The 12,544-nt window shown below is 45.3% G+C and overlaps 1 protein-coding gene across 6 annotated transcripts in view; it reads right to left on the reverse strand.

Annotated features, from left to right (window-relative positions):
• Positions 1-1,122: 1,122 nt before the first annotated feature.
• Positions 1,123-12,544, reverse strand: part of slc4a7 (solute carrier family 4 member 7) — a 62,425-nt gene continuing 51,003 nt past the window's right edge. For all 6 annotated transcript variants that reach the window (XM_035379814.1, XM_035379823.1, XM_035379839.1 and 3 more), the window contains 11 exons: positions 12,147-12,252; positions 11,867-12,028; positions 11,543-11,656; positions 11,032-11,193; positions 10,355-10,606; positions 9,501-9,569; positions 8,823-8,996; positions 8,274-8,405; positions 7,991-8,085; positions 6,059-6,166; positions 1,123-4,816 (listed from right to left, as the gene is read on the reverse strand). In XM_035379814.1, coding sequence (XP_035235705.1) covers positions 4,735-4,816; positions 6,059-6,166; positions 7,991-8,085; positions 8,274-8,405; positions 8,823-8,996; positions 9,501-9,569; positions 10,355-10,606; positions 11,032-11,193; positions 11,543-11,656; positions 11,867-12,028; positions 12,147-12,252 — 1,456 coding nt within the window. In that variant the 3' untranslated portion in view covers positions 1,123-4,734. The remainder of the gene's footprint in view (positions 4,817-6,058; positions 6,167-7,990; positions 8,086-8,273; positions 8,406-8,822; positions 8,997-9,500; positions 9,570-10,354; positions 10,607-11,031; positions 11,194-11,542; positions 11,657-11,866; positions 12,029-12,146; positions 12,253-12,544) is intronic.

The raw sequence follows: 12,544 nt of genomic DNA on the forward strand, positions 1-12,544 counted from the left end.
GAAAAAAAAAAAAACATTTGATATAACAACATGTGGCCACAAATTACAATATTGTCATAAAATTTAGGAATCATAAAAATAAAATGATAAATGAACCATTAAGGTCTACAGGCCTGTCACTTTGCATACATATTGGAAACCCTGCACGTACACTGTTTACACGGTCCAGGGCCACTACTGGATTTTTCATGAATTCATAAAATGATTTTTTTTTTTTAATGACATCTAATGAAACATTACTCTAAGTTTCACCAAAAGTTGGTACACATCTCTGAACTTTCATATATTACATTTGTGATTCCTAAAATGGACTAATCCTGAACTTTGACTGTCCATCCTATAGGCTACACAATGAGAAACACTGTAATATGAATTCAAACTGTGCCAACGTATAAAAGTGATTTATTACCATTAAATTATGTTGACACCACAAGCTAAACAAAGTGTATAGTACAACAGTCAAATTTCTGCACCCCTAGGGCACACTGAAAAATGATCTCGTCATGAAATACATACGAACATGAAAATAAATATATCCTTGGGGCATTTCTTCACAGATTTGGCCATGAGAGGTATTGTTAAAGTACATAAATTCTATAGGTTTCATTAGTAGCTCACATTTTAGGTTTGTATAGGCCATTGTGTCACTTAGTATTTATTGAATGCATTTTTCTTTTTCAAATTAATTACAATGCTTAACTGACCAGTTACTGTGCTACTCAAGTGCTGAGTTACAACAAAAACCAACAGACTGATAAGAGAGAACTGATACGATTATTCAGGCAAGTACAATCACTGAATTATTTTAGCATTTCTCCCTGTACCAGTTGGGACTGGGTATTTGACATCTTCAGCACCTTAAATTAATGTATAGAACTTCCAAAGTAACTAGGAGTTCACCTGATACACTAAAGGTACACAGAAAATCAGCTTTACAAATATAGCATTTCAAAAACTCAAATCAAAGTTTAGTGGCCCTAGCCTTTAAAATGTGCATTAAGAACATACTGCATTCAAGATTTCCAAGGAAGTATGGGTAATGTAGTTCTCCCTATACGCATCCAGTATATTCAGATCCATTTCAGTCAATGCATGTGCATCTGTACAAGTAAGCTCACTGACAACAGTCATGTAATAACTTTATTGCTTCAACAATTCATTTACATTACAAAAAATATTTTTGTTTTGTTTCATTCCCCCCCCCCTCGGCTGTAAATATTTACTGAACAATCAACAAAGGCAGGATTTTAATTCGCTTCACATTCATGAGAACTTGACCAACACCAGATCAAACGGTTGTGAGGTGTGTCTAAACCAAGTACTAAAACAACATCCAGCCTTTATGTTATAAAAATGTGAAACCCACAGCACTTTACATACAGACTTCCATTGATGGATACAGTTTAATACTACAGCACTATTTGTTCTGTGATCAGTTGTGGTACCTTGAGGAAGACACTACCAACACTCGCACATAGAACAGTAATGACTCAAAGTTATTTTTATATATTTTATTTTTTTAGCCCCTTTCAATTGCCCAATCAAATAGCCACATTTGGCACAAATCTAGTGAAACTAAATTAAAGCGGGGAAAGGCAAAAAGATGAATTATTTCTCAAAAATCATATTTGGGGGTTTTTGTACATATTTCTTAGATGTTTGAATTAATAAGAGGGAGAACTACGCACGACACAGGATTTTATACTCAGTACGCATCACAGAACCAATACAATTATTTTAATGGGAAGCTTACTTTCAGGGGACTAATTTAAGCAATTTTGATTCCCATCTGCATATCATCATTACAACTGTAGAACACATCCTATTCTGTACTCGGAAATGCATTCTTACATCGTGAGATCACAGTACGTTACATTTCAACTGTGGACGCAGCGTGAGAACGCTGCATCCTTTACATGTCCACGTGTGGGTTTAGTGTACTGCAGCTTTGGGGTGGGCCGACGCCCTTTAAACGTGATTAGATGTGCTGACCGCACGGTCCTGCGCGGTTTCTAAGGCAGGGAACGTGGCAACCAGAAATCCACCTCGCTTTCACCAACCTTTCAGTGCCACTCTCAGCTGCACACAACAGCCGTAAAGGGTGTTCAAAAGGCACGTGACCTGGCTTCCTGTGCGCACCCTGTGGTGTGCAGAGGCACCTGTGACCAGAGACAGGACCGATTCAAGGGCATGAGCTTTGAGTTCTTCTACGCACGCATTAATGCCGCCCTATTGGTTGTGTTAAGCCGTGCGGGTCCAAAGCTCTGGGTGTAGACACAGCTCTCAGGTCCAGCGTCCCCCCAGGCTGCTCTTCCTGGCCCCACTGACCTGGCCTCACCGGTCCACTCCAGTCCACTGCTGCTCAGTGTGCTGCATTTTTCAGTCGGCGTTTGGAAATGGACGAGATCGTGCCGTCCCGCGTACTTCCTCTTTAATACGACCCGCAATCTGGGGCTGACATTCCAGACTGGGCTTCCAGTCCATGTGTACTGCCCTCTCATTGGACAAGGTGAATATTTAGCTTTTAAGAACCCGCCTTTCTTCATTCATCCGATCACAAGCAGCATCTTCTTCTGATTCTTATAGGAATTATTGCTCAAAATTTGAGGGGAGGGGTGTGATGAGTTTTAAAATATGGATAGTTTCTATCTAGGTGTGGACAAAAAAAATAAATACTTAATGGGATATTAGACATTTTCAAAAATTAAAAACGTAACATAAAAAATATAAGATCCCAGTCTGAAAAGCCCCCAATCGACAGTATGTATTTAAAGAACTGAAATAAAATGAAGTTTGAGGTCACAATGATAAATACACACTACAGTACTTTCCTCCCAAACAAAGAGGGACTGCTGTTTTGTAGGCATTTTGATTGTTTGGGGAAAAAAAGCATCCTTTACAAGTTTTATCAAAACAACAACAACAAAAAAAGAAAGAAACAAGAGAGAGGAAACCGACCGCAGTCACAATCTCCAGTGTAAAACGGGTGAACTTCAAAGCTAACAGACGGACAGGTACGCTGGTAAGAGGAAGAGGGTTAGAAGAGACCGGGTGAAAAAGCCAAACTGCTGTGTAATGTGTAGATTCCTGAGATGGCTCTAAGTAGACACGTTTAAATAAGCTACACATTGTCTATCCCACTGATGTGACGGCAAACATACCTAAAGTGCAGATACGAACAACGAGAAATGTACTCAAATCAGAATAATTACAGACGACGCCGCTGCCACAAACCTCCACGACCGCGCGACTGCTTCAACACCTCAAACTCGACCGTTAAAAATAAATTAAAATGCTTCACATAATATAGTAGTAATAATAACATTAATGATACGAAAATCAATACATACATTCTAAAATATATATATCCCATTACAGTAAATATTACATTGGATGTAAACCGTTTGAACAAATAAAGTTTTCGGTTTCTGTCTCCACAACAGCATAGGTTAACACTGTTTGCTCTCTGCTGGCCCTGTCATGAATGAACTGCACACTAACTATGGCTACAGTTTGCAGAATAAGGATCTGCAAAGCTGCTTAAATATACTTAACGTTCATTTCTGGTGAACAGCAGTATTCACCGAGACGCACTGAATGGGCTACCATATTCATCTGTACATAAACATGTCAACAAGCTGCAATCAGGGGCAGGACCGGAAAGGGGAAAATAACCATAAGTCAATTGGAGACGAGAGAAACAGAGCTCCATCTGCTGGCCTCTTAGAGAAATGCGAACAACCCAAATTTTACTGTATGAAGATGTCTTCTTAAAGTTTAGATTCATTTTCCTTCTGTGCATCAGTAATGTTCGTTATGCATTCTGTATAGTTTGTAACTTAACAAAGGTGATGAGAATGACGAGGCCTGCTTCCTCTGCCATACTATCAGATGCACAAGTACCCCCCATGAGCAACACACAGTAAACGTTACTACAGGTCAGCGAATGACCTCTCTAGCATTAAACAATTTGAGTCTTTTATATACAGCAGGACAGCAGCTGTACAGTCACAATATACAAAATTGGCTGAGAATTGGCCAGCTGGTGTTTTTTTTGTTTTTCTTCTTGTACACGTACGAAAAATTCAGCTGAAAATGTTTGGACCTCCTGTTCAGCATTGACAGCTTTGTTAAAACAAACAGAATTTTAAAAAAAGAATGCAAAAAATACTTCAGATTGATTGCTATTTTTCTGATGAGTGTAAACAATGCATTGTGCCTGTTTTTTTGTACCCTTGCATGTCAGAACGCATTTCTGGTGGCTTAGAGCACTGTTGTGCTGTTTTTTTTTGAGGTCATAACATTCTGTGTTTTAAAAGGCAGTCTGCGTTGTTTCAAGACCAACAGAATTCGTTTTAAATGGGAATCATGCTGAGACTGGATACAAAACTCACTGATTTGATGTTACACATCTGAAAACTAAAAAATATTATCTTAAAAGGATAAAAAAGATTTGACTTGAGTAAGAGTGAAAATAATCATTCAAGCATAAATCTAAAAAAAAAAAAAAAGAGAAAGAAACAGTGGCCCCTCCCCCTGGCCCCACCCCTTTGGCATCACTGGCATTAGCATGTCGCTGTGCTACACGCAGAAGACAGCTGCGGTGTGAAAGTGTAGGAGGGCCTCGGCCTTCTCTGCCCGCCCTCGGACGCAGGCCGTAAAAGCAGCCCTGTTTGTGTGTGTGTGTGTGTGTGTGTGTGTGTGTGTGTGTGTGAGTGTGTGTGTCCCCTGCTTTCACAAAGATGTCTCTGCATCCACAAACTTCTGCCCCTGCTCATCCTCAACGCTGATCTTCACGCAGGGAATCTTCTCCTGGCTGCAGGGGGCAAGAGCAAGAGGAAGAGTTACTAGCACATAGAGCTGGACTGTGTGTGTGTGTCTGTGTGTATGAATGTTTGTGTGTGTGTGTGTGTGTGTGTGTGCATGCGTGCCTGTATGTGTGTGTGTGTGTTTGTGTGCCTGTGTATGCTTGTGTGAGTGTATGGATATGTGTATGAATGTTTGTGTGTACGTGTGTGCCTGTATGTGTGTGTGTGTGTGTGTGTGCTTGTGTATGCTTGTGTGAGTGTGTGTGTGTGTGTGTGTGAGAGAGAGAGAGAGAGAGGGAGCGTGTGTGTATAGTCTAAAGCAGTGGCTGTTGGGCAGGATGCTTTGAATACTTGCATTAAAACTTGAAGTGAAGGTGGACTTCAGTCTTGTGCAGACACAAGCCATCCATGTTTTAAATTTTCAGCTAATAAAACACAATGTTAACTACATTGGTATTTATTGTTAAATATCAACTCAGTTACACACTCTCTTCCCTATATTATATTTGCATAAATATATCCCACATATGCTACTTGTTTTGCATACATTCCTGTTAGCCCTTTTTCTCTCTAAGCTTCCTGTCCCAACAAGCCACTGCCTTATCGGAAGAAACCCAGAAAACCTGGAACTGCAGTTCAGACATGCTTTTGGTTTCACTGCATACGTTCTTTACAGTCACTTTACAGTCACTTCAGCTACTTTCCAATAGGTGTCCAGGCTTCCATTGCAATGAAGGCATGAATGACAGACACAGGCCAGTATGAATACATATAGTAACCTGAACACGCACACACATGCTCACATAACAAGGACACACATGCTCATACACACGCTCACATGCAAGGACACACATGCACACACACACACACTCACATTCACGGACACACACGCTCACACACATTAATCTCATGCTTGCGGTCACTGTAGCAGCTGGAGTCACCTGATGCATCATTAAAAGTGTGACTCTAAGGAGTCAGGTATCACACTGTGAGCTGTGATTTGTACATCAGCTCGCCTGAAGACTGTGCTGACCCCGTGTGAGGGGCGTGTCCAGCGGTGACAGTGTGCTAAATAACTCCAGCGCTACAGTGGCCCAGGTTAAACTGGCACGTTTAAGTGTGAAGCCAATGGACGGCCCAGGACCAATCAGGAGCCAAGAGCAGGAGAGGGTTAGAGATACAGGGAGGAGAGGAGAGGATAGAAGGAGAAGGGGAAATGAAAAACGAAATAAAAGCATGTTGCAGCTAACCTTGGGCTATGTTTCAACGTTTTGGCGCTGTCAGCGTTCATGGTGACAGATTTCCACACGCCGGATTTGGCCATTTCGTCAGAAATGTTTACGACAGAGGGGTCAGTGCTGGATGGGGGAGGGGAGACAGCAGACAGACGTTGAGCAAGGTGAGCGGCGGGTTAGGACACGGGCACACCCCTAACGTACGCTCAGCTCTGAGAGACCGCGCTGTTAACAAAGCATCAGCCGCATCCTCCCCTCAGCCCAGCTCCTACCTGCTCCACCATCACATGACCATCTCCAGCCGCCTCGCACATTTCCTGCTCCATCACATGACCATCTCCAGCCACCTCACACATTGCCTGCTCCACCATCACATGACCATCTCCAGCCGCCTCACACATTGCCTGCTCCACCATCACATGACCATCTCCAGCCGCCTCACACATTTCCTGCTCCACCATCACATGACCATCTCCAGCCGCCTCGCACATTTCCTGCTTCACCATCACATGACCATCTCCAGCCACCTCACACATTTTAATCACTCTTTCAGAAGACAAGTGGCTGATTAACTTCAGGTGGCAGTGATGGTTTATCAATAACCCCCAATACTGTGGGCTTTAAAAATGCACCCTAAACTACAGCTATACTCATTCACACTCAGCCTGGAGTCTTCTGAGTTCCCATCACAGCATGTGGTGCTCACTCTCAAAACATGGTCCCTCTCTGAAGACTAGAGGTGACTACTGACTACATGAATTCCCACTATTACTAAACCTACTTCTAATGCATTCACTGCATGACTAATAAATACAGTTTCACTTTTTTAGGTGAACGTCTTCACACTTGGTTGCTGCAGCTTTAGTAATTAAACACTAGCTGAGGTTCAACTTAAAAAAAATTATGTGAATTTACTTTGCATTTCATTTTCAAGGAAGGAAGAGACAGTTTATGTTCCATAATTTGAATCCTTCCAGCCAGTTTGAGTCTTAACGCAGAGAACTCATCTCTGAAGCAGGCGGGTAAAAGTGGCAGCCCATTCGCCCAGTAAAAATAAGCCTGGGGTGATTCGCCTTGCGAAGCCCAGCCCCGCTCATTAAGGCCCCCTCGTAGACCTTTAGATAAAGAAGCAGGCCGTCTGTGTGGGTACACCTGTATATGTCAGTGGCCCTGTGTGGACACAAGCCGTTTCCTGTCTCTGGTTTCCTGTCACGAGGAAGCGGGCCCTCTAACAGGAAGGAGGATGACAGCTCGGTTTTAATGGCGGTGTTACGGTGAGCACTGCTTTTCAGAGCCATGCACTCAGTCCACATGAGGAAAGGAGTTAAGGCCGTCATCGCATTAATCCTCAAACACCACCCCCCCACCCCCCAAAACCGAAAAAAACACCTCCAAAACGGAAATCAAAAGCAGGCCTGAAATAAAAGACCAACCCCTCCTCCAGGCTCTTCGTCCGGGAGAGAGGTGTCGGAGGCTACGCTGTCCCACCTGTTTCGAGATAAACACCACCTGTCAATGCTCACCTGTCATCACCCAAAGCTCCCGGTGCACAAGGAAGAAATGCTGCATCTCAACAATGCGTCAGCAACGCACAGTGTATGACAGTAGCACATTATGCAGAATGTGGAGCATCAATGAAGTCATATGAAGAATGTAGATAATTAATACTCATTTATCATAATTTTCAACGGCACCACATTTGCGCAGTTTCTTACAATTAAATTTGAGGATATATTATGCTTACCAGATGGTTCAAATGTTCAAGACCTTGTTCAGTTATTCTCTACAACTCTTACAGTTCAATTACAAAAACTCAGCAACCAGGTTATTACATAACACAGGATGAGAGATTACATAAAAGGGAAGTGTTTCTGTGGAAACGGGTGACAGACATTTCCAGGAAACACACTTGCGGTGTCGTAAGTCTGCGGTTCTGTCTTAGCTCACCTCACTTTGAGCGTCTTCACGGGGATGTTCAGCACGTTGCTGCCCTCGTACGGCAAGGCCTCGCTGTCTGTCTCCAGCATGTGATCCGCCGCCGTCTGTAACCATGGAGACGAGCTTTACACACCCCGCACAGACATGGCACTGCAAACAGACCTGAGCTCAGAGCCGCTCTCCCAGGCGGCAGCACGGCCCCGCGCTGCACCCCGGACCCAGGACCCACTCGGGCGGAGGCGGGCGGAGGCGGGGGCGGGCGGGCGGTGTGTGAAAGGCGCTCCCGCTCTACCTGCTTTTGCATCTTTTTCTGGTCATCCTCTTTCTTCTTCTTGCTCTCGGGCATCAGGTCATCCAGCCAGCTGAGCTCCCGGTTAGTGAAGCACAAGTCCATCAGCTTCCTCACAAACACCAGGGCCAGCACCTGAGAGAGAGAGAGAGAGAGAGAGAGAGACCACGATGTGAGGGCATGCCACAGCCTGACAGTTAACACAGTTTACTAATCATAAATAATCTCAAGACATTAAGAAAATATGCAAATCTTGTTGCTGATAGTATTGTTACTGCTGATTCACACTTTATGTAAATTATGCCTTGTAAATACTTTACATTTTGAATTTGCATTACAGAAAGAATGAGAGAGAGAGAATTTGAATTTGAATTTGAATTAAAGAGAATGAGACAGAATGAGGGAGAGAAAGAAAGAGAGAGACGGAATGAGAGAGAGAAAGAAAGAAAGAGAGAGAGAGAACCCAGCAGTGAGTGACAGTGGGCGGCTCTCTGGCGTCATAAAAGGGGAGGCGGTTCCCAGTGAAACCCCGCCCCCGGCATCTCTCAGTACCATCATGGGGAAGATGACGGCGGCGGCGGAGGCCTTGATGACCCACAGCAGCACCAGGCAGGTGACCTGCACGATGGTGAAGACGTGCACCTTCCACAGGGGCACGTAGCGCAGGTAGATCAGGTCCGGCTGGTGCTTGGCCGGCATGCCGAACAGCTTGATCCGGTCAAAGAACTGGCGCCCCCCACAGGCAGGAGAGTTAAACACAAGGCACCACTTTACAATCAGCCCAAAAGCGTATCAATAGTCAGAACAGAAAAGGGAAGTCAAGAGGTTCCAGGTTCACAGTCCAGACAGGATACTGCCACTGTACACTAAGCCAAAAAGTAACAACAAACACTGTCACAGACACACTGCCACAGAAAGAGTTGTGCAAGCAGACTACTGATCTATCAGATGCTCAGCTGCATATGCCTAACATGGCTACTTCTGCCTCCCTATAACTGAAGCCTAACATTAACATTTGCTGAATCTTCCGGAACATTATTAAGGGGTGTGAGTGAGCACATTACTGTGGTGATGGAGATCCTGCAATGTAATGGAGAATCTGAAGCTCCTGGTAGCAGAGAGGACAGCAGGAGCTGAGTATGTGGAGAAGCCACAGAACGTGCGGTACTGCAGAGGTGCGGAGGAAAGCTTTGTTAGCCCTGATGCTAAAGCCCCAATGTATGTTCTTACCTGAATGCCTTTAAGTGAGGAGACGCCCATGTAGAGAAAGACCCCGTAGAGCACTGGCATGGGGATGAACTGAGCACGGGAGAGGGAGGGAGGGAGAGAGAGAGGGATTAACAGAGCCATCCTCTCACTGCTCAGCAAACAGCTGAAGCGCTTCTGTTAAAGGTGTGGAACAGTAAACAGCAGCTGCACACACTGAGATGTAGGAGGTGGGGTTGCCAGATTGAGAATTTGTGAAAACCAGACAATACGCACAACTGGACCAGGGGGGCATTCATTAGAGGGAGTCCCTGGCATGCCAGTTTGTTAGAAATGAACAAAAAATTCCTTCCGTCATTTACACTGATTGGACATTACTTTGTCCGACCTGGACCACAAACCGGATCTGTACAAATAATCTGAAATCCGGACATTCCAAAACCAGACGCCTGGCAACCCTTCTGAGAAGGCCGGCACCACCCTGCCTGAGACCCCAGGGGACTCTGGGATGCTTTCATTCCTCCAACAGGAACAATCACACATGGACTTATCCATCAGCCACTCGTTCCCCGACACTGAGCAGACACGTGCACTAGTCAGGAGTTCATGGACCAAATGCTTACCTCAACGAGCCGGGTGATATGTGCACACATAAGAGATTTATAAGGTGCCTTTCAAATTCACTTATACTCAGCGTGCGGGCGATAAAACAGAAGCCATCAGAGTGATGATGGCCCGGACATCAAAATGTCTGCTTCACAGCTCCCACGCAAGACGTAAATCACGCAAAGCCGACAAAATCCTCTCTTTCCATATCAGCCCTCCCTGAGGTGCCCGGGGTCCGGGGGAAGAGGGGCACGGGGGCGGAGCCTGCTCACCTTCAGCACTGAGGTCATGAAGACGGACAGGCCCATGAGGACGAAGATCATGAAGCCGGTCACCCGCTGCTCCCGGATGCCCAGGAACTTGGGCTGCTCCCCGGGGGCGGAGCAGGCCGACTCCAGCTTCAGGCTGTTGACGTGCGTGATTGACAGCACGGTGGCGGCCACGAACCAGGGCAGCCCCATCAGCGAGCACACGCCCAGCATCAGAGACACCACCAGCAGGTCCAGGTGGTACCCACAGCCTTTCTGCAGGGGGGCAGGGGCAGATGGGTGGGGCAGGGGCAGATGTCACTGTTGCAACACAGCTCAAGGACCTAAATACACTAGTCACAGTCATCTGACCCAAAATCCGATGTATAAGTAAAGTTTTGAACGCTGCATTATCCTGTGCTGTGAGACAGCTGAACGTGTGAATAATCCCTCCCACCTTTGGACATCGACAGCCATCACAGCGTTAAAATAAGGAAATCTCTGACATCTTTGAACTGAAAACAACACACAGTATAATACACAATATCTTTACAAGAACCAAAACAAATATGCTTTGTAATATATTACAATGGCTGAATCTGTTAAACTAGACATTTAACCAGTGATTAAAGCCTCAGCCTCACTTTGTGACATATGCAACCTTTATCCTCTCTTCTGATGCTGGCAGTACTCTCCCTTACCTTGAGCCTGTGCTCCTTGCGGTTGATGATGACTGCGGTGATCTGCTGGTCCATGAAGATGAGGATGGTGCAGAGCAGAGCCGGGATGGCCGCCGCCAGCAGCGTCCACCAGGGGTTATCTCCCAGCGGCGAGATGAACCAGCCGCGGTGCTTAGAGGTGGGCTGTGCACAGCAGGGCTACATCTTACACAGCTGTGTATTTACACCGGGCTTACATCTGCTCTTACACACATACTGACACAGTCATGCGCATACACACACACGCACGCATGCGCACGCATACACACGCACGCACACACACACGTGCACACACCCACACATATACACAGACACACACACACAAACATACAGTTTCTCCTATAGGCGACTTAGGAGGCTTGAAAAAGCACTTAGGGGGCCCGCCTCAGGCATTTCAATGCAGAGAAAACCCCGATTATCCAGGACAGAACTACATCTCTAATATACATTGTTTTGGCCACTACTTCACATGGCAGAAAGTGAAGACCCATACCTCAAAGCGGTCAGGGACATGCAGTTTCGGAGAGGGTATGCCCACAAGGTAGTCGACAAGGACCATGACCAATATGGTCAGAAACACAGCAAAGTCACTGATACACGACCGCACCTATGGGACAGACACGGTCATGAACATAGATCATCAACTGTCATATTACTAACACAAGTAATGAAATTACAGACCAAAAGACAACAAAAGAGCACCAGAACCTACACCAACAAAAATGTTCCAACACAATTAAAGGCGATCCCACAAAAATAGGCACCTGTGTTTTTAAAAAAGGTTTGTGTGTGTGTGTGTATGTGTGTGTGAGGTTACCTTGGTGGGGAAGTAGCGCTTGGTCTTAAACTGCTTGAGGAAGGAGGAGAGGAAGAAGGTGGTGAAGAAGAGCATAACAGACCAGAAGAGCACATCAGGGATGTAGGGGCCTTCATGCGCACAGGCCGAGCCCACAAACTGCCCCTTTAACCTGTTGCACATCTGAGAGAGAGAGAGAGAGAGAGAGGATATCATTATTACTACATGTTTGCATAAATGTCAATTCATTGATTTCCCCCCATAATTGCTGTTATTATTTGTAGTTGAGAAATACACTCACGGACACATTGAGGTCACTCCAGGATATGGAGTCTGGTGTGAAGCCTGTTTGGTTCAAGAGCTGCACGGTTTCTGTGGTTACATTGGCTGGTGGTGAGCACTGACACCTGAGAGCATAGAGGAGTCAGCAACTGAGTGACCCTAACTCTATCAACTCCATCTCCTCTAAAACACACCCCACACAAACGCTCCTCTAACACACAGTGTGCACACACACAGTCCTCTTACACACACTGCACACACGCTCCTCGTACACACACTGCAGTGCACACACACGCTCCTCTAACATACTACACACACGCTCCTCGTACACACATACGACACACTCTCCTCTAACACACCCCACACACACACTCCTCTAACACACACTCCTCTTACACACATAAAACACATGCTTCT

Source organism: Anguilla anguilla, chromosome 1 (genome assembly GCF_013347855.1).
Source record: "Anguilla anguilla isolate fAngAng1 chromosome 1, fAngAng1.pri, whole genome shotgun sequence".
In the NCBI taxonomy this organism is placed as follows: domain Eukaryota; kingdom Metazoa; phylum Chordata; class Actinopteri; order Anguilliformes; family Anguillidae; genus Anguilla; species Anguilla anguilla.